General features: G+C 52.0%; 1 protein-coding gene across 1 annotated transcript in view; it reads right to left on the bottom strand.

Moving 5' to 3' along the window:
- The window catches only part of ANO2 (anoctamin 2), a 347,746-nt gene that overhangs the window by 219,393 nt on the left and 106,009 nt on the right, over window positions 1–22,344 (bottom strand). The window contains exons 8-10 of the mRNA XM_057557057.1: window positions 21,370–21,425; window positions 20,206–20,247; window positions 13,922–13,986 (exon numbers count right to left, since the gene is read on the bottom strand). Of these exons, the coding sequence (XP_057413040.1) occupies window positions 13,922–13,986; window positions 20,206–20,247; window positions 21,370–21,425 (163 nt within the window). The remainder of the gene's footprint in view (window positions 1–13,921; window positions 13,987–20,205; window positions 20,248–21,369; window positions 21,426–22,344) is intronic.

Here is a 22,344-nt window from a genome sequence, read left to right as displayed (position 1 = left end):
AGGGCAAGTGGGACCTCAGTCCTTGAGAATCACCTTCATAAAGTCTGTCTCCTTCCTCCACCACCACTCTTCCCGCCGAGAGCATCTTCACCCGCGTAGAACCACGCCCACTCCCTCCTGCCCACGCCCGGGACTGCGGGGATTAAAGGCCAACACCAAGGGAGCAGGTAACACACAGCAAAGGGAGGTCTGATCCTGGGGCCTGGGGCAGGCACGTTCCCAGCTCCTTCTCTCTGGGAAGCCCACACTCTGCATCTCATCCACACTCATGCTCACTGGTCCAGCCAGGCGGCTCACTGGAAATTATCGTCGCCTTTCACAAACAGCACCACGCTGCCTCTCAGCCCCACAGCACATCCATCACCCACTGCCGACCTGGAGGGGACACACACTTGGCTTATGTTCCTGGATGTGCAGATAAGAGTCCTGGTTACCACGGAGAGCAAAGCACTGAAGGCAGCATCCCATAGCAACAAGGCAGAGGGGCCCTTCCAGGCCTTTACACACACACACACACACACACACACGCAGCCACCAACCCACTAGGACAGCTCACAGCCATGTGGAACAGCAGGCCCCAGGCCGGGCCTCTGGGCCTTCCCGAGGGTCAGCTGGCCCTCACGCCAGGTCCCCTGCCACACAGCTGCCATCCACCCTCCAGGCCAGCAGTCCTTGAGATGCCACGCAGACTTTTCCACCCATCCGGGCTTCTTAAGTGTCTCTGATAGACACCATGTGTCCTAACAGGAAAACACACACTCACCAACTCTACAAAATGCTCCAGATGTGACCAAAGCCGGAAAGGCAAAAGAAACCAGAGATGGGTTGCGTGGAGCAGGGAGAGGTTAATGGAGAGAAGAGAGGAATCCAGGGATGTGGGTACGGGGGTGCCCCTAAGAGGGGGCGAGTCCAATGGACGGAGTCCAGGACTGGGGTCCAGACTCCTGGGTTCCAACCCCAAATTCAGCTTGCCCCCTGGGGAAACCTTGGGTCTTGCCCCGAGACCAGCTTCAGGCTTGAGACGGTATCCCGTACAGCCTAAAAAGTTAGCCCCGGAAGGGATGTTACAGATCACCTAGCCCAACCCCCCTGTTAGGCGAGGAAGGCAGCAGGTAATCCTGCCTGAAGCATCATCACCACCTCTAATGCCACAGGTCCTTCCACCTCCTAGCCCGCTGCTGTCTCTATTAAATGTCAGCAGGTTACGTATTAAAGATTCCTTACTGGGAAGTGGCCTCAGACATGATACCTCTGTCCCTCCGCCTTGTTACTCCTGCTAGAGGATTTTGTTCTTTTTTTTTTTTTTTTTTTTGTATAAAATAAGAGAACGGTTTTCAAGGATCCCCAGATCTAAAATTCCTGAGTCCCCGATCTACGGTAACACCCTCTTTAAGGAACCAGATCTGTTTTATTCTAAAAGATCCTAGAAACCCTTTACCATCCCATCTGGGCACCTGACCACAGCCATCCACTACCCCCACCTTCTGCCTTGGGGCCCCATTTGAGAAGCAGCCCATGTGTCACACCAGCACGGTTTCCTCCCGCAAAGTGCAGCAAAGCGGTTACACTAATGGACTCTGGAATGGTCCTGCCTGAGAACTGCAGCAAGTGACTTATCTTCTCTGTACTGCTGTGTCCTCACCTTGAAAACAGGGGACAGTGACTGTGCCAACTTCACAGGGTTGCCGTGAAGATGAGACCAGATCAGGTCCACACTGGGCGAGGGGACACCGGTACCCGGTGAGCGCGGGTAAGTGCTGTGTCAGCCGTGGTCACCATCACACCCACAAAGACATCCCCGCTGGTGAAGGGGGAGACGGTTCCCAGGCACTGATTACCACCCAGTGAAACCTGCGGGTTAGTTGGGACGTGGAGGATGAGAAGACTGGACTCAGAGACCCACTGCCCAGAATGCCCACCACGTCCTCTCGCAAGGACAGAGGGCGTCCGGGAGGAGAAGCTGTTCTTCTCCCTACACTCCCCACCCTCCCTCCATCCTGTTTGGCACAAAACGTACAATCTCGGGTCCTTTCTAGCGCCCACACAGAGGAGCCTCAGGTCCTTTCAAAGTAAAAGCAACCGGCCCACATCAGGGCCGTCCACACATCTACACCCACATAAGCCAAACCCTTCAAGGACAGGCTCTTTTCCTCAGGATAAAGCCCCAAATCTTCAAACAGCCCACGAATGAACGGAGCTCTGTGTCACCTTCAGCCACGTGGTACCAGGGAAAACACATTATTTCTGGAGTCAGACAGGCCTGGGTTTGAATCTCAGCTGGGCTGGCCTGTGGTTTTGGGAAGATCCTCCAGGGCCTGGTCCCTGCTTCGCCCCAGCCTGACCCCCATCAGTCCCCCCACTGCTGACCTAACACCAGGCGCCCCAGGCCCGCTCTTTCTGTTGTGGGCAGCGTACCCTGTGGCAAAGAGAACTGACTCTGGAGCCAGACTTCGGAGTTCAAACCTCACCACTTGCTCACACACCAGCTGTGTGACGGCGGGCGACTTAACATCCTCTTTGTGTCTGAACTGCTCCTCTGTAAACGGAGGGAAACAGTGTATCCCAAAGGGTCGCTGTGAGTTAGCAAGTGCACGGGGCTTAGACAGCGCCTGGCACACAGGAAGTACCACGGGCCATGAGCTACTGTCATTATTCTGCTCACCTCTGCCTGGCTCACTCATGCACCAAATCTTCGTTTAAATGTCACTTCCTCGGCTGGCCTTCTCCAATGAGGTTAGATTGCCCATGACACCCCATACTCTCCTAGTGTAACCCATGTCACGCTCACAATTAACTATACATTATCGGCATAAATTAGGAGTTTGGAATTGACGTATACACACTACTATATATAAAATAAACAACAAGGACCTACTGCACAGCACAGGGAACTACACTCAATACCTTGTAATAATCTATAAGGGAAAAGATTCTGAAAGAGAACATATATATTGATATATTCAGTTTTATATATCACTTTGCTATACACTTGAAACTAACACATCATGGTAAATCAACTATAGTCCAATAAAAATTTTAAAACAATAAAAATAATAATAAAAAACTATACATAATCTGCCTTTCCTGCTAGCTCATAAGTTCCACGAGACCAGACAAGGGTGGACCACAGGTCCACATATTCCCGGAACGGTCCTGGTTTATACCTGTTCTCTCACTGGGGCAGGTTACATGGGCGTTCAGCAAATATTGACTCCTCTCCCCTTAAGAAAGAGTATACTTTCCAGAAACATGGATTTGTGCTCAGCCATATGACTGCTTTGGCCAGTGGAGCCCTAGCGGATGGGATGTGAACGATGCCTTAAGAGGCACTGTGTGTGTGTGTTTCCCTGCCTTTCCTTGTGCTCTTGTGACTCACCATGAGAGGACCATGCCCAGGTAGCTTCTGATCTATGGAGAGCGTGCAGACCTGTGGAGACCTGAACACAGTCTGAAGCCTGGAGCCAAGCCCAGCCGACCCTCAGCCTGAAGCAGACCTTTTCCACTCAACCTACAGACACTTGAGCAAGAAAAATAAACAGCCGTTGTTGTAAGCTGTAGATTTGGGGGTGGTTTGTTATGCAGTGTTATTGTGACAGTAGCTGACTAGTACACTCAGCATAACGATTAATTATGCTCCCTTTCACTGTCAAGAGTGTCCTAGGTTAGATGGTAAATTATCTAATCACCCAAAGTGATTATCTAGCACCTGAAACAATAAACACAAATAAAACAAACACAGCAAAGATGCCCAATAAATATACTGCATTAAACAGAACTGAATTATACATTCTCTTAAATCTATCTCCCAACGGGACGGTGAGAGGTCTGAGTTTGGGGACTCTCCTCTTTCTTTCATGATGTCCCTGAGAGATGCTTCCAGCTGGCTGCTGGATCATCAGAGGGCTTAACCTCACCCCCAGGGTTAAACCTTTAGAGAAGTGTTAGGATGCCCATGGTAGGGGGAGGGGAGCACTGTGATTCCCCTAGGATTTGACAGGAAGGGGAAATAGACCAGGGGGTAAGCATGGAGAATGAGCGGCTTGCCTGCCTGCCCAAAGGCTGAGGATTGGGCTGCATGTCAGCCTAAGGAAACACTGCCATTTTGTCAGAACTGATAACTGCTGGAAACTAAGCCATTGCCCTTACCCTCCTCCAGACTACAATTCCAAATAAAAAGTTCAAGGTCCCAGTCCTCCAATCTCATCTCTGTCTCTCCTGTGTTCAGTTAACACGGATTTTATGAGTGAAACTGACAGGGCTGAGGCAACAGCCCTGAGTCCTGAGCCCTCAAGGAGGGCTTCCTGAGGCCCTGGAATGGGCTGGGCGATGCGGGCTGAGGGTCACAACCTCTCCACATCGGAGTGAGCCACTCTGCCAGGGCAGACAGCCATCCCTGGCAGTTACCCAACTACCCACACCTTTGACTACCTTGAGAAAATCCCAAGAAGGTACTGGAGGACAGCAGTCTCCCAGGCAGCAATCTTGAAGCTTTTTGTCTGTCTTTTTCTTATGTCTGTGACTTCCAAACCCACAAAATGCTGTGGTTTTCCGTTCCTGAAACAGAGGCATATGTCTGTGCGAAGCGCCTGGGCATGCCCAGCTAATTAGATGGAGAGATCCTGCGGTCCCTGTTGTAACGTGTGTTGCAACGATGTTATTCAATGTGTCAAGACGTTTTCTGTTTATGTTGGTCACATACCCATGTGGCGTGGGTGGAGAACATCACTCAGGAGAGTATCGTTAGCAGGAATGGGGAGCTCAGGGGTTCCAGAGACAGGCGGTGAAACAGTGGCTCAGGCGGATCAAAGAGTTGGGCGGTGTCCATGGTGACTCATCCCCCGGCCAGCCCCCTCCTTCCTTCTAGGGCAAGATCAGCCCCTCGGATCCACCTGAGGTCCTGCTTCCCACAGACAGATGGCACCTGCCATCACAGCCTAGAGGGTTTGCGGAGGAGATGCAAAGATTCCTCTCTTTCTCTCTCTCAGCAAGAGGATGTGCACCAGATCCAAAGGCCTGAATGACTTGCCCAAAGTTTCCCAAGAGTCGGTGAGCGAGAAACTGGCTCCCGACGGTCCATCCTCACCTCACAGCTAGGAGCGCACAAGTCCTGAACCCCCGAAAGCTCTGTTTTGCCACCTAAATCCCAGAGAAACCACTTGACAGCATCTCCTTTGGCTCCCCATCATCACGGCCCCTTTGTCTAGGCTTTCCTCCCCCTGCACTGACTCAGATACCTCCTCCAACCACTTCCCGTAGCCCCAGGGCTCTCCTCTCAGCTGTCTGCAGCCTCAACCTGTCCTTGAGCCTTCCCTTCCCTCAGCATTTCCTGACCAAGAATACTTCAACCTGACTCCTGTAAATCTCCCAACCACATTTCCTTCTTCCTTCAAATCTCTACTTTCTGCTCAAAACTCGCCTGTCCTGTAAGTCTCATCTTTCCCTCATCAACCACACTAAAGCTAGTCACAAACCCCTTCAGAACCTTTGGCCCATCCCCTTGCCCACCACCTTGCCCCCAGCCCGTCTACGCACAGCTCTGTGCCCAGGTTCCCTGTTGGGTACCACTTTACCTCTGCGGCTTCCATCAGATCTACTGTGAGCACCTGGGGTCCCACTGTTACACTTCAAGCTTCCTGCTTTCCCCCTTCTTTTCGCTTTGACACCACACTCACGACAAAGCTTGGCATCCAGTAGACCCTTGATGTAGGGATCGACTCTTGTGTCAACAGACTCTGAGCTCTGCCCTGGATTTCTTGTGACCTCCCAAAACAAGCAAGAGGAACAAAATGCAGCTCTTCACGGCAAAGGCACCTGCCTTATCACACTGACTCTGGTCCCATCTTGGAAACACCATTTCACTCTCACTGGCAAACACCAGGAAGACATTTCCATGACAAAGGCAGAGCCTCCACAAAACCCCACACCTGCCAGGAGGCAGACTCTGGGACAGGCTGTGGAAGAGGCTTACCTGGTGCACAATGCTACCTGCTCAGGGGTCAGGTTACTAAACCTGCAACGGAGACAGAGCAGCGAACTGAAGCCGGGAAGGAACCTACTCGGTTGACAAAAGCAAGAAGTGACAGCTGACAGCCTGATGACATGGAAGAAGTCAGGGAAAAGAAAGACTATGAAAAGTAGAAATGAGAAATGAAAAGCATGGCATTCAGGGGGCCCCTAACAAACAGCTCCTGCGAGTGACACATCACTCCCGCTGAGACAGGGATGTTCACGAGGATGGCCCGTCACAGAGCAGGGGGTGACCTGGTCAGTGAGCCCCGCGCCCCCCTCCGCAGACCACACCAGCTGTCCCTCAGAGGTTGCTGATCAGAGGGATTAACGCGAGGCATCTGGAAACCCAGCTTGCCCCACGTCCGGCTGGACGAAGCTCTGGGTCACCTTCAGGCATGTGGCACAAGGGCAAACACAGAGTTTCTGGAGTCAGACAGGCCTGGGTTTAAATCCCAGATGGGCTGGCTTGTGGCTTCGGGAAGCTCCTGTCTCCCTGAGCTCAGTACCCCACCCCCTCACCCCTGTTAACATGGAGGTAAGAACATCCACTTGGCAGGGTCGCTAGGAGACACAGAGCACACACACGCAACGTGAATACAGTGCACTGACTTACAATTTTAAAAAAACACAGTCTTGAAGTGAGAGAGTGGCATGGACATATATACACTACGAAATGTAAAATAGATAGCTGGTGGGAAGCAGCCGCATAGCACAGGGAGATCAGCTTGGTGCTTTGTGACCACCTAGAGGGGTGGGATAGGGAGGGTGGGAGGGAGACGCAAGAGGGAGGGGATATGGGGATATATGTATATGTATAGCTGATTCACTTTGTTATAAAGCAGAAACTAACACACCATTGTAAAGCAATTATACTCCAATAAAGATGTTAAAAAAAGTCTTATGATTATACAATATTTGCCAAGACAAACTAAACAACTATATAAAATTCTGGTAGTTTAGGGAATAGTATAACTTCCCGCAGGGAGCAGATAAATAACAACTCTACCTAACCAGACCTGTGTCCATCACCATGCTCTTTGCACAACTATACCGTAATCCTCGCAATAATACTGTGGGGCAGGTAGGACAGGTGTTATGATCCCCATTTCATAGCTGAGGAAACGGAGGCTTGAGAGAGAACGGCTTGCCCCAGTATTACATCACTTGGGATCAAGGCTGGAGCCAAAACCGAGTTCTTCTCATCCTTAACCCACTGCTCTCAGTCTAGAGGAATGTCCCTAGGCAGGTGCCTCGGGGTTCGATAAACATGTGGACAGTCATTCTATCCATCTTCTAAGTTAACAAGTGCAGCCTCACTCCGTCTCCACTTCTTCCTAGAGGAGGAGCTCTTCTTTGTTTAAGTCTGTCTTCATACGGCTGCCTCTCCGCATCTTTGATCACGTTTCTTTTCCTTCCCTGAAACAGTTCTAGCCTGGCTGGTTTTTCTCTAGGCAGGATAACCTGACTTGGACACATGAGGTTTTGCCATGATTTGGTAAATCCCTAAGTCATGTGATCCTAAAATGTTTTCTGAGATTTTCAGGGGTCTGTGGGTGCTGCCATGCATCAACGGATGTTTCCAGAAACAGTCAAGAGTCACCCCCAAAAATCTCTGCCCGAGGCACAGCTGATAGCCCTGAGCCCCCTCGTCACAGATGACTGGTCTGGGGGTCAGCTTCCCCCCACCCCCATGATCTTTTCTATACCCTGTTTTTCTATAGCCTCACAGTTGCTCTTTGAAAATTTTCTCCATCAGTCTGTCCCTCCATTTCCCAGAAAAGCCGCGTGGTCGTCTACACGCTTGGGGATTTGACTTTGAGCTTGAGCTCCTTGAGAATGGGGTCATGCTTCATTCATCTCTACGCCCCAGCACCAGTGTCTCACATGTGGTCAGTGCAAACAGGTGTCAGCTTAGCTATACCAGGTGAGGTGTGCGTGCAGGAGGGCCCTGCTCTGACTTTGCCAGGCCAGTGGGTCCCACAGAGGACGATCACGATGATGCAGCTGTTTGAAGAGCCCGCGTTACAGGAGGACACACAGCGAGGCCAGGCGTGTTATGCGTGCAGAACTGTTAGGGACACAAGAGCTATTTTCAACTAATTAAAGGCTGGCCTACACAATAGGATGCTCTTGTTCAGAACAGGACTGAAACAGAGGGAAATCAGCAGAGCTCTTGCTCTAGCTCCATGACCATTTCTAGTGGCTAAAAATGTCCAGCAGACAAACAAGCTGCCCCCGAGGCCAGGCGTCTCCCCCATTACAAGAAAAATCATGCAGAGGCTGGGCATTTGCTCGATCAATATGCGGGGAGAGGAAGTCTCCAATTCCCCATTCCATGGCCGGGCACCGAGGTGAGCCAGCATCTAAGCTCCTCCCACCTCTGTGATGCCACGGTTCGGTCCCAGCGGTTCTGGATAACTGCGAGTTTACTGCACACAAGGTCCAAGGGGATAGGAAATTACAGCTTTGTCACATATTTTCAGGCTAATATCAGCTTCTCTCCCCCTCGGGAAATAGGACGTGACATAAGGGAGTCAAGGAGGCAGTGAGCTGGTAAACCAGACCCTCAGCCCGTCCCAGCTCCGGCCGTGCAACCCTGGGCGGCCACGGGGGTACGCGTGCAGCCTCCGGGTGCCACGGGAGCCGCCAAGTACCATACGGCTGATACTCCAGGAAGGAAGATTCAGTTTGATCTGAACCAGGAGCCACCAGCTGTGGAAGGCAGGGAGGCCAGCCTCAGGGGACCAGGACGGCCTTCGGGTGCAGCCTCGGACTAGAGCTGGGGGCACCGTATTCAATTCCTGGTCCACTGGCAGCCCCAGGCCGACTCCTCGCCTCTAGAGGGTGCAGACCTGGAGGGGAGTGGCACTCTGCAGGGAGTGGGGAGAAAAAGCAGAGTGGGACATCTCACATTTTATGAACAGCCTGACTGATTTCCCAGTCTGTAAAATGGGCCAGAATATAACAGCACGGAACATCATTATCCCTGTTTCTGCCTCGCCTCAACCAGCTACTGCCTATTTTTCTCTGTCTACTATGTTCCTACACCCTCAGAGGTAAAGGAAAAATCCTCTTCAGGCCCATGAGACATGACTTCTTTCCAGCCTGCATAATGTTTCCCTGCTAAATCCAATGCTTCAAAGGTTGAGACCTGCAGATACCAAGGTGCTAGCCCCACACGTCACCTCTCCTTGGCTTCCTCTCTTGGGTCCAGCCTCATCTCCTTCCAACCCTGGATGCTCTGCTAACTTACAGGTCAGAGCCAGGGACACAGGGCCAGGTTGGCACAGGGTCCACGCAGGTGAGCGAGATCTGCAAGTCAAGTTCTTGACTTGACCTCTCCCAACTGACAGTCAGGAGGGACCTGGCTTTGGGGCACTGTGATTTCTGGCCATCGATACCAGGCTCAACAACAAGTCCATATTCGGGGCAGCCCAGGCTGGTGACAAAGACACATTCAGGACCTTTAACCTCAGCCTTTCAGAAAGCAATGTTTCCAATTCCAGCACCACCTCTTCTAGGAAGTCTTCCCTTATTCTGCTAGTAGCAAGCACTCTCCATCTGTTGTCCCAACCTATCATGTTAGTGCTTCTATGACAGTCCTGAAAAGCCCTCAATCCATCCTGCCTCCTATGGGTCTGTCTCCCTACGTGACTGCTGGCTCTGTAAGGACACAAACTCCACCCTGCGTCTCACTGTGTCTCCAGAGACTAGCTCACTGAGAGCATCAGTAAATGTTTATTGCACTGAGCTGAACGGCCTTCATAAATCCCAGGGAAGGATCAAGGAGGAGGCAGCAGGGCTCAGGAAATAACTCACCACAGGTTGATCAACACTTTTTCCTCTCCGTTCCCTCCCCCAAACCAGCTGCAGCCGGTCCTTCCTGAGCCTGGCCTGCTGAGAAGCCTCCTAAGAAAGAACGTGGCTTCCTCCATCTCCCTCCTGGAGGGATGTGCATGCGTCACGTTTCAGGAGGCTAGAAGTGGGGCTCGGAGACACACAGGGATGGACCAAACCACGCAACCTTCTAGTGGCCTTTCTGGGGAATTCTGGCAAGAACAAGCACCTCTGCTTTCCATCAGGAGAAGGAAAAGCCAATTCCTGTGATGCCCAGGTCCTGGATGGGCTCTCCATCCAGGTGGGGCTGGAGAGGGCTGGAAGTCTAGGATGGTAGAGACGTGTAGCAAGAGGCACAGTACCACTCTTGCTATCCACAGATGATGCCCAAAGGCTCTTGAGATGGCACAGATACCACTGTTAGGTCACTGAGGAAGCAGGACATTTCTGAGAGGACTCCAGACCTGCCACAGGGATGGGTTTCACGCCCAGGGCCTAATCTTAGGAAGCCTCCCTCGTGAAATGGCATCCCTGAAAGAGGAGGGAACGAGGAAGAGCCATTTACGCCTCTCTAAACCGCAATCCCGATTTGACACAGGGGATGCTGCCCGTGTACGACGCCCTTGGCCCGTTCCCCAAAGCCCACAGCTACACATCCCCTGAGCCCGGTGGACTTCTGGGCCCCTCTCCTCCACATGCTGTCATAGTTAGGCAGCGGCAGATGCTTTAAAATACAATTTTGTATCTCAGCTTCAGCAAAGTATGGTTAGTAGCTAAATCTAACTCAGATGTTCGACGCCTGTGGTTTTATCTCATCCATATCAAAGCCTCCCAGCTAAGAAAATCTGCCCGTGAGCAGATACTCATTTTAGTGAAAAGACAGGGCAGGGCGCTGACTAATATGGGATCACCCCTGTACAAATCCAAAAGGCCCAGCCTCCCGGGTTCCCCAGAAAATAAAGGCCATTTCCCTCCTGCGATGTCAGGGAGTTAACCCAGGGCAGTGCAGGCAGAAATCTACTCCTCCGCCTGCAGGGACACTCATGTGGCCCCAAGGGACTAGTAGGGCCATTTCCCTCCAGCTAAGACATCATTTCCCCCACTGGCTCCAACACAAACCTTGTTTCTTCCAGGGCACAAGTGCTTCGGGCTAGGAGTTCCCAGAAGATTCTTCTGTGAGGGGGGGGGTCGCTACTGGATACCTCCCTGGGGAGCTTCCCAGGCAACTCACATAGACACATAGACACACACACACACACACACACACACACACACACACACACTCCACTCAGGCCTGCAGGCCCCGAGGTTTCTAGAACAAGGCTAGGACTCAGGGTGGAGCGCTCTGCTGGGCTGGGGGCCCCATCAGCAATCTCACAGTGCAGCCTGCTGGGCCCGGATGGCCGTGCAGCTGGGGGGGAGGGGGCGCAGGGTGCAGGGAAGGGGCATCTTGCTCCCCCTCTGTCCACTTTACACACCTGGGAAAGGAGCCTCGAACCCTAAATCTCAAGTTTAGGCTTGAAGGGTTGCGGAAGGGGAAGGGTAGCTTTACATGCCAACGGATCTCCCACTCCGCTGGGCTCTCAGCTGCTCCGTGCTTTCGAATGTTCCAAACCATGGGCACCAGGAGAGGAACAGCGCCCAGTGCTGCCCATGAGGAGCTGGGGGCCCAAGGCGACAGGCGGGAAATACCTCTGCTGGGCCTTCGCAGGAGTTACCTTCAACTCGGACAGGATGCCCCTGCCTCTGGATGCTTCAGCACTGACCACACGGGTGCAGTTCCTACGTGAGCACCAAGAGGGCGCAGTTCACAGGCATGAGCTGCGATGCAACCACAGGGTCAGAGTGGCCTCAGGCTGGGCCCTGTGGGCCACTAGGTCCCGAGAGGTGAAGGCAGGAAGGATGGAGAAGAAGTGGCAGCAGAGAGAAGTGGCGCTGAAGACACACCCACAGGAGCTGATGTCAGAGCGGGGACTGGCCGATGGTGGAGAGGAAGGAGGTGACGTGGACACACGAGTTTAGGCGCAGCCGGCTGAGCGCGGGGAGCTCTCCCCACACCCTCCCCCCCCAGCTTCCTCTCCAGCTGCCTGCTCCTGGCTGCCCTGCCTCTGCTACCCACCTATGCCCCCAATGCCTCTGTCCCTTCCCTCTCTCCCCACTACAGTCCCCTCGTCTCTCTCCAGCAGAGTAAGTTCCTTACCCCTCTGGGTAGGCCACAGTCCCCCACTACAGCCCCCATACTACCCGTGCCCCATCCCCTCCCCTCCAGCCAGTGTCTGAAAGATGCCCGAGGCTCCAGGCGCGTCCGAGCCCCACATCCAGGCCACTGGCATCGTGCAGCAGGTGTGGAAGCCCCCGAGCCCTCTGACCCGAGCGGCAGTGGACAGCCCCCAGACCCACAGCACACTGCGCCCGTCTGGACAGCTTTGGGCTCTGTGTCCTCGGGAACCGCCAGACCCCAGAGCCAGGATCTGCTCCAAAGGCACCTCTTCCCCCGCAGGTGAGGCTGAAACGGAGTGCACACGGGAGCCGTCGCCCACTTAGCTGGCGGCCGGTCACCTGAAGTCTCCCGAGAAAAACATGGGGCTCTCCGGGAGGGAGAATTTTTATTTTCCGGCATCATATTTTTTCAAAAGGAGTGAGTAGTTGGAGAAAACAGGCGACAGCGTGGGTGGCCACCAGAGAGGCAGAGAGGACGATCAAAGCCCACCAGGCACGGAGGAAGCAGCCCTGGTGTGGCCCAGAGAACAGTCTAGGTGGCCGCACCTCACAAAAGGCCGCCAGGGGACAGGAGGTGCAGGGTGAGGGGGCCTCGGTCACCGGCATTTGTGGCCCTGCTCCCCGACCCCAACCCCTCGGCTAACGGTCTTCAGCTGGAACAAACACCTGCTGTCCAACTGAGCTCCCAGTTCCCTGGGAGGGCCGTCCCATCTCTGCGTGGGAGGTGAGGCTGCCCAAACTGTGACGCCCAGGCTGCTGTCTCCTTCCAAGAAGAAGCTGGAATCCCTCCCTCTGGACTCGATCCTTCTGGCGGCCACCCCTCTCGCGGTCCCAGCCCAGGGCGAGCAGCCAGGAACACTCTCTGAGTTTGCTGGCTGATGAACTAGCTCATTAAAGTGAGCCACGGGTGACTGAGTGGCAGCGAGTCCGCTATGTCAGGCACAGGGCCGAGGGTCCCCATAGTTTCCAAATAAGCGTGCTCTGTCAAATTTCCCCCGTAGAGCCCTAGCTCAGGCTCCCAGTTTCGGAAATCCAGGATGCCGAAGACCAAAGAGGGGACGTGACTTGACCAGAGCAACAATCACCCCTAGTGGCCAAGCCTGGGCAAGACCCCAGTCTCCAGACCCCACTCAGCCCAGTGGTCCCCCACTCAGCCCAGTGGTCCCCCCAACATGCCAGCTGGGAAAGAGGTGGGGTTTCAACAGCCCGTGGAGTTCCTAGAGCCCTCAACCCACTTGAGGCTAGTCAGACCTACTGCCTTCTAGAAAGTTCTTTCAAAGAGCTTTTCACCCATGTTCTGTAGAAACTGGGGAAATTCCCAAGGCAACAGGACATCATTTTAGGAGCAGCGCTGAAGGCAGAGGTTTAGGACCCAGTTCTCGTCTCCCTTCCAATTTTTTGGAGAAGCCATAAAAAGCCTGCATTTCTGCGCAGACCAGCTGGCTTAGCCCTTGTATGATGTGTCGGGTCTTCCCTTCTCTTGGTCAATACTGTGGCTACTTGGGAATGACCCAAGGATCTGCTTCACCCACGTTCTTCTCTAGGCAAATTTGAGGGACGATAATAAAAGAGAGAACTCTACTCACTCCCCTCCCCACAAGAGCAGGCAGGGAGAGACCACAGTGCTGAAGACCCCAAGATGCAAGTCACGGAACATCCGTCTACATTACCTGCTGCCCCACAGCTGGCACTGCCCTCCCCCACCCAGGAGCTGGCTCTCCACCTGTAGGACACAGAGCAGGGGCATCACAGCCTAGGACAGCCAAGCCCTCTGCTCGGCCAACACACTTCCAGGAGCCAAGACAGCTGGCAGAGGCCTTTTGGGTCCTCCCAAGAGTCCCCTCCCACATCTTACCTGATGAGGTCAATAGGTTGAAACTTATAAAACACACTATAGCGCGCCCATTCTTGATACAGCAGCTAAACAAAAAAAAACAGGGAACCAGATTAGAGGTGAAGCAGGCAACTATTCACCTTTTTTAATTCAGCTTAGCAAGTCAACATTTGACACACACCCCTCCCCACCAATCCCATCCTGGCAAGTCAAAACTGAATCCCCAAAGCCCAGCTTCCAGAATTCTCATGAGATATCCACAGGGAGACTCCAAAGGCAGGGGGCTGTAGAAGCTGACTTCTCCTCCCCAAATAATAAAGGTGATCTTCATCACACTCTGGGTGTGCTGCACCTACCAAGCAAAACCCCTCGCTCTTCACTCCCTCGCCTTGCTGAGTCCAGCCAGATGAGCCCTGGCGTTCATTTATTCACTCGTTTAATAAGTACTGACTGAATATCCACCTTGTGCCAGGTCCTGTCCAGACACTGGATAAAGCAGTAAACCAGACAAAGTCACTGCCATCATGGAGCTTACCTCTTGTGTGCAGAGACAAATATTAACTTATAAATGCCACGGAGAAAAATAAAGCAAGGTAGGGAGTAAAATATGAAGAGGGGGGTAGGGTGCTATGTTAGATAGGATGACAAGGGAACACCATTTACAATAGCCAAGACACGGAAACAACCTAAATATCCATCGATGGAGGAATGGATAAAGAAGATGTGGTACATATATACGATGGAACATTACTCAGCCATAAAAAAGAACGAAATAATGCCATTTTGCAGGGACATGGATGGACCTAGAGATTGTCACACTGAGTGAAGTCAGACAGAGAAGACAAATATATGATATCACTTATATGTGGAATCTAAAAAAATGGTACAAATGAACTCATTTACAAAACAGAAATAGAGTCACAGATGCAGAAAGCAAACTTACGGTTACCAAGGGGGAAAGGGGGGAGGGATAAACTGGGAGGTTGGGATTGACATATACACACTACTATATATAAAATAGATAACTAATAAGGACCTACTGTATAGCACAGGGAACTCTACTCAATACTCTGTAATGACCTATACAGGAAAAGAATCTAAAAAAGAGTGGATATGTGTATATGTGTAACAGATTCACTTTGCTGTACACCTGAAACTAACACAACATTGTAACTCAACTATACTCCAATAAAATCTTTTTTAAAAAGGTAAAAAATAAAAAAACAAAATAAATTAATTTAAAAAATAAAAAAACAAAATAAATTAATTTAAAAAATAAAGTAATTATTGATAGGTATGTAAAAAAAAAAAAAAGGATGGCAAGGGAGGGCCTCTCTGAGGAGGTGACATTTGGGCTGAGACCTGAAGGAAGTGGGGGGGTTATGTTTCAGCTAGAAGAACACTCCTTCTGTGCCAAGGCCTAGAGGAAAGGGCATGTCCTAGGATGAAGAGGGAAGCCGGAAGGCTGGGGCTGAACAAGGGGAGAATTTTGGGACATAACCCCAGTTAGAAAGGACTGGGGTGGCCCGATCAGTCAGGGGCTTGTGGGCCATGCAAAGACCTTTGGACTTTGAAGGAAGCCATTAGGACGTTGGCAGCAGCGGGGTCGGTAGTGGGGATATGATCTAGTACTGTTAAGAGTGTAGACGGCTCACTCTGGCTGCTGCAGGGGGAACAGAGTGAGAGCTGGTATAGGAGTAGGGGAGCTACTGTAATGGTCCAGGGGAGGGGTGATGGTGGCCTGTACCACAAAGGCAGTGAGACAAGCAGTGAGAAGGGGTTTATTCGGCTTGTATTTTAAAGGTAGAGTCAATAAGATTTACTGTTGGATTGGATGTGGGGTGAGAGAAAATGAGAACGAGGCCTGAGCAATCAAGTAGATGGTGATTTTATTCACTGAAATGGGGAAGAACAGGCTAGGGAGGGGGAACCAAGAGTTCCATTTGGGAGGTGTTTGTTGGAGATGCCATGTAGATGTGCACATGGGGATACAGAGTGAGCAGCTGAATCTAAAAGTCTGGAGTTCAAAGAAGAGTCCGGAGTCAGAGAAGACATGATTTGTAAAGTCATCAACTTACGGATGCAACTGTCAAAGAGGGAGAGGTAGAGAAGAGGCGTGACGCCTGGGCCCTGGGTGCTCCACCGTTCAGAGGTCAAGGGGATACTGAAGAACAGCAGAAGAGGCAGAGGAACAGTGGTGACATGCCACAGAACTAGAAGTGGGTGGTGTCCTGGAGGCCAAGGGACCATGGGATTCCAAGGGAAGAAGGTGAGCATCTGGGTCAAATATGGCTGATGGGTCAGGCTGGATGAGAACCAAGAAGTGACCCTGGACCCAGTGACCCATGGTTGATCTTGACAAGAGTGGTTCCAGACGGGCCAGATGGACACAGCAGAGGAGATCACCAGGCAACCCCTGGAAGAGCTGGAGCTCCAGGGCGTCAAACCTGGGAGGTGATGCGACGATGCCTGCACACCGCCCGTGTGGCTCTGCCGGGCCAGCTCGCACAGCCCTGCAGGGGAGGGAGGGTGCTGTAGACCCCCGTGTGGCCAGCTCGCACAGCCCTGCAGGGGAGGGAGGGTGCTGTAGACCCCCGTGTGGCCAGCTCGCACAGCCCTGCAGGGGAGGGAGGGTGCTGTAGACCCCCGGGTGGCCAGCTCGCACAGCCCTGCAGGGGAGGGAGGGTGCTGTAGACCCTTCCCTGTCTCTACAAATGTTTAATCACACAGTTCGAGACCAGGTGGATCGGGCTAAGCCCCGGGTTACAGGGTCCCGGGACAGACCAGCAGTCAGCAGGGATGAGGCTGTGTGCGCCAAGTGCAAGAGGACAACCAGAGTGACTTGCAACAGTCCCTTTAACCCTGCAGAGTCTAGAACCTTCTAATGAGCTCCTAGCAAATACACTCTCTCCCTCAGAGTTACGCCATGTCCTCTTCACCTACCGGCCAAGCCTGCAAACAGAGTCAGGAGGCTCTGCAGCTCCTCCTCACAGAGCCTTATTTCGGAGGCCTCGGACGTAATTCCAAGCACGTGGGTCTGACCCCAAACCTTTAGGGCAGGAAGCAACAAGGGGACCACACCACCTGATGGATCAGAGCATACAAGAGGCCAGGTCGGCTTCCTAGGCTCACATCTGACAGTGGGTCAGTTGGTTTAAGTATTTCATGAGACTATGAAGAACCCAACTGTTAAAACCATCTGCAGTGCCAGAGAACGGCAAGATGCATGAGACTCGGGGCCCTCCCTGAGGCCACAAGCTCCTCAAAGAGCAGCTGGACCTGGGACAGACAGAAAGACGCCAGCTGTAGCCGGCTTAGAGGCATTGATGGGACACGGTGGACCAGGATGGGAGAGGACGGAATTCTACCCCCGGATCCTGCAATGACCTGTTGGATTTTTTGGCAGGTCACTTCCCCGTTAGTAAAACGGGAGTTGTGCAGGATGGGAAAACTAGTCCTCAAGTGAAACCAAGAAGAAAGGTACCTTTCCCGTCAGAAAGACAAGACTGACTTTTTAACTGCCCACTAGAGAAGATAATCATCTGCAAAAGCTGGAAAATTCAGGACCAAGGGTTTAGAAACCGCTAAAGTTTCTAAACTTTAAGATGAGTATCTTCCAGCCTGTGCTTTGGGTTCCCTGTAAGTGGGCAGGGAAGCCACGGGGAGCTGGTGGGACTCAGTCAGCCCTTGGAAGATGGTGACAGTCCCTCCCCTGGGATGCTTGAGAAAAGCAGGTAAGTCTGGCGGACGTGGAATGAGGTGGCTGCTGGCAGTGGGAGGGGCCCATCCACACCGTCCCAGCCCAGCTCTCTAGAAAGGCAAGAAACCCCTGCTCTCCAGAGGGAGGGAGCCTCTCGTGAATTACCCTCTGGGAGGGGGTTGAGTCTTCAAGACTGCAGGCTGCACTAGGCGAGCTGCAGGGAAGGAGATTGCTCTCCGCCTATGAGGCATATCCCCAGAACAGCCACAAATCGCAGGGAAGAAGGAGGCGAACCCCAGGTACGGGAAGGATGGGTGGATCACCCCTAAAGGCCCCCAGAGGGGCGATCTCCCATCAGTTCTCAACCCTTCTCCACCTCCTCCAGCACCAAATTCAAGGGTTCTCCCTTGCACCCCACCAAAATCCTTCCCGCAGCCCTCTGGAAGAACACTAGACTGTTACAATGTAACACATACGAATAAACGTGCTGCACATATTCAGAGATTTCGGCTGGTTCTTCCAAGATACCTTTTAGGGCCCACCCATATGCCTCTGAAGCTCTAGGAAGGAAGCCAGCACGGCAGTGAGAGGTCCCCTTGCCATACATCAAAGACTGTGTCCACCTGGCGGTGGCACTGGCTAGAATTTGGACACCAGCGTTTTAGTCCTGACGGGACAATCATTTCATGGACATTGGAACCAGTCTCCTTGCCGTGCTGGGTATCCGTTTCCCAAGCCAAATGGACAGAAAAAAAGCTTTCACTCTCACTCCTGGTTTCTCTTATCTCCCATCACAGCAAACTTTATTTCCCTAACCATGACCCTGGCAGAGGAAAATAAGGAGGCCAGGACTGACTGGCAAACCCGAGGAAAAGCCACAGGAAATGGGTTGCTTGTCTTCCCAAGACACTTGTCCACCTTCACCGAGCAACCACCGAGATGCAGCTCTGTCCTGGCCGGTCTCCCTCTGCCTGCCAGATTCTACCCATTCCATCCTTTGGGGTGTGCACTGGGAGGAAGTAGTATTGGCCTAAGCAAAACAATTCCTGGGAGGGAAACATTTTGTTAAAAGGATTTATTGTTAACAATAATATAATATCATTCCAGGCAAAGGTACATATATTTTGGATAGTCTACAATTTGCTTCTCTCTGCCTCTGTGCAGGTAAACGGGGGGCTGGCTGATTTCTCCCAGGAGTAATGTGTGTTCCTGATCTCTGGAATGTTCCTGTAAAGTGTTCTACCTTGAGGGGCTGAGGGTTACCACCCAGCCAGCAGGAGGTCTCTTAGGTGGGCAGTAGGTGGTGATCACTCTTTAAAGGGGAGTAATGTGAAAAGAAAAAGTAGGAGGACAGAAAATGGCTGGGGCCAGGGAGGTGAGATGTGGGGAGAAAGGCTTCCTCCTTTTCCTTTAAATTTGATCCGGGACTTTTCAGGAAATTAAACACCACTGAGACTATTAGCATCAGATAGAAAACAGATGAGGTTAAAACATGGAAAAACTACAGCAGATTCCCTGGGCAGGCAGAGCAGGGGACATATGTAAGCAATCACAGCAGTGTTTCTGGAAAAGACCTTTTTATGTTTTTAATACTTAACACTTCATAACAGGGACTAATAGACTGGATAAAAAGAAGGCTGCTCAAAAGCAACTTGGGGGATGAACGATTTTCCAGACAGCAGAGCCGGGGCGGGGAGAGGGGGTACGCGGGCTTCTATTCCTCATCCCGCCCACCCTCCTCTGTTCACCAGAGTCGCTGAAGGCTGGGGAACCTGGGTGGGAGATGGCATGAGGGGGTGATGGCCAGACGGGCAGCCCCCACTAAAGAGGCTGGGTGATGCTCAAAGCATCATGCCGTGGTGGGAAGGGTGGTACCCATGCTCCTAGAGTACCAGCAAACAGAAGAAACGGGATCTAGATGGAGGGCTGGGGACAAGAGCTGTCCAGGCAGGAGCTGTGACTGGCATAGGGGGGAATCCTCCAAAGGGACCCCTTTCCCTCCCTTAAATGTAACCTATTTCTAGCTGCCCGCAATACGCAGCAGGTTTCCCATCTATCATTTGGGAATGGCTGTACCCCACCTGTCTGCCTCGACGGAGAGGATAAGAATCACTTAAGGGTGACCCTCCCCAAACAAGCCATAACGGCGTGGATGCTGGTATATTTTTAGCAGGAACACTAGATTTGAGGGTCAGAGGGGCACTAGCCCCTTCTCTGTTTATGGTAGCAGTGTTCTCATGGGCAAGGTGCACAATCGTTCTGTGCCTCAGTTTCCCCATCTATCAATGAAGGGATTTGGATGCTCAGTGTTTCTCAGCCGAAGCTCTCCTGTCATCAAGGGCAGGGATACTGCCTGTGTGTGTGACTGTGGGATGTATTTCAGGATGGCTGGCATCACCGGTCCACCAGGCACTAAATGCCAGTAGCACCCCCATACACAGTCACGTCAGCGACCAGAAGTGCCCTCATGTTTCCAAATGCCTGGGGACAGGGAGCTGTGGAAGAACGGCTGGAAATAGATAAGCAGTAAATAGAACACCCAGGACACGTCTGCGCAGCCCCCCACCCCTGCGTGGTCCTCGAGCACAGCATCAGGCTGGCTTACCTTTCGGTCATTCACGTCATCCCCTGGACTATCACATTCACCCTGTAGGAGGAGAAGGCCAATGGAATGATCAAAAACAGAGAAAGGGTTTTCTTTTAAATTTTCTAACGTTATCCCTTTCTTTCATTTCCATTTAAGGAAGGTCAAGGGCATGACACGTAAGGAGACACCGGTCCGCTTCCTTGGTCACCAGCACCTGCTGTGTTTCCTGTGGGCAGCTTCTCACCCAGGGCGGCTCCCCTTACAGGCCTCAGAGACCCCCCTGCACCTCCTCACAGCAAATGCAACAGCAGAGCCCGACCTGGAAACGGACTAGCACATCAGGAAAACCCCCCTGCGCCCTGGCCGTACCCGGCAGAACCTCAATTCCTGTGTGCCCACAGCAAGGTTGCTGGCGAGGAGAAAAGGTCACCTGGGAAACTCCTGCGGGCACTCAGGGGTCCCCACCCCAGGCGTCTCATTTGGTACCGCTGTGGGGTAGATGCTGAAGCGACCGATGGGGTGGACAGGGCAGCCTGGGGGCACCGAGTTCACGGGCCAGTTCAGTTCCTCACGAATCATCTTGAAGAATATGACTGCATTATGTTATAGGAAGTTTATGACATTACTCTCAGCCAAGAAAAGCTTTAATTACAGTCTCTCTGTTTTCTTAACCAAACAACAGTATAAGGGATTTTGAGAGACATCCTTAAAAAATGTCAAGATAGAAAAAAGATCTGACACTTAATACATCCTCGCATAGAATGAGGAATTTCACATCCACACAAAGCTATCACATATAAAATATCACTTTCAGTCATTTGAGGGCCTGACGGTCCAGCCTGCGTTATTATCCGGGTCTGGGACTTGCACTCCCCGCTATCCACCCACCTTCCCCGTCTCCCTTTAACTCTCCACACGCCGTATCTGTCTTCTCACACTTTCCCCAAAATCAAGGCAGGGAGTGCGGGGAAGCCCAGACAAAAACCAGTTCGTTCTGCCATCGGGGAAATAACAGAAACAGTTTGAGACAACAGGCAAAAACCAACTGGGGATTATTTTCATTCACAAGTGGTCCGGAGCCAGCCCAGGTGGTTCGTCATTCCCTCCTGCCTCCCTGCCCGTATATCCACCACCATGTCGCCTGCAGTGTTCACCCTTCTGACTGATGGAGGTGGTACTCACGTCGTGCAGGGGGTAGGCAGCCTCGTAGATATTATTTGCTATCAGAGAATTAATACCTGCAGAAGAAGGAAGATGAAAACGGTAACTGTAGGGCAGGGGTTTCTCAACTTGACCTTGGTCTTCTGATAAATATTAATTCCCCCAGCCCCACCTCTCAGCTGAGAACCCCTACCCCTCCAGATCCTCCCAGTCGAGAAGTTCCTTTCGGGCTTGACTTCTTAGTATAAGAACAGTATTTTTTTCATTTCCCAAATGCAAAGTTATGATTAAATAGTAGATACGCTCTCTCAAACGTCACGCCTGTCCTGTCCTCATACACTCAGATCCCTCTGGTCCCGGAACCCTCACCACCACCTCCTCCATGGCCACAGCTGTGCGCTGAGAATATCCGTGTTCAGTGACCGGCGTAGGAATGACCACAGGGATTACTGTAATTATAATCAATAAACATGTCCGTCAGAGCATCCCACCGCACTTCATCTGAACTCATTTCTGGCCCCTCCCTGTTCCTTCACAAGGCAGCGTGCATTATGGTCCACGACTGACCTGCCTGGACCCTTAGATCCCTAGGGCAGTGGTTCTCAAAGTGTGACCTGGGGAACCCCGGGTGTCCCCATGACCCTTTCAGGGGGCTCATAAGATCAGACTATTTTTATAATAGTACTAGGACACTGTCTGCTTTTACACTCCTATTCTCTCACGAGTCTACAGCGGAGTTTTGTGACCTGTGATGACATCACCCCTGGACAGCTAATGGAATGCGGGCTTGTGTATCCTTGTGCTTTAAACTTTTCTCGATTTTAACTTCAAATATAATGAATATTGATCAATATAACCCACCTAGATGAAAGCCCTGTAGGCGCTCTCGATAATTTTTAAAAGTGTAAAGAGGTCCTGAGACCACAAAGTTGGAAAACCGCGTAACAGGGGATCCATTTTTTTTTAACCCCGACAGTATTCCACAGCACCGGACAC

Source organism: Balaenoptera acutorostrata, chromosome 11 (genome assembly GCF_949987535.1).
Source record: "Balaenoptera acutorostrata chromosome 11, mBalAcu1.1, whole genome shotgun sequence".
NCBI lineage: Eukaryota > Metazoa > Chordata > Mammalia > Artiodactyla > Balaenopteridae > Balaenoptera > Balaenoptera acutorostrata.
This window is presented reverse-complemented; position numbering and strand designations above follow the sequence as displayed.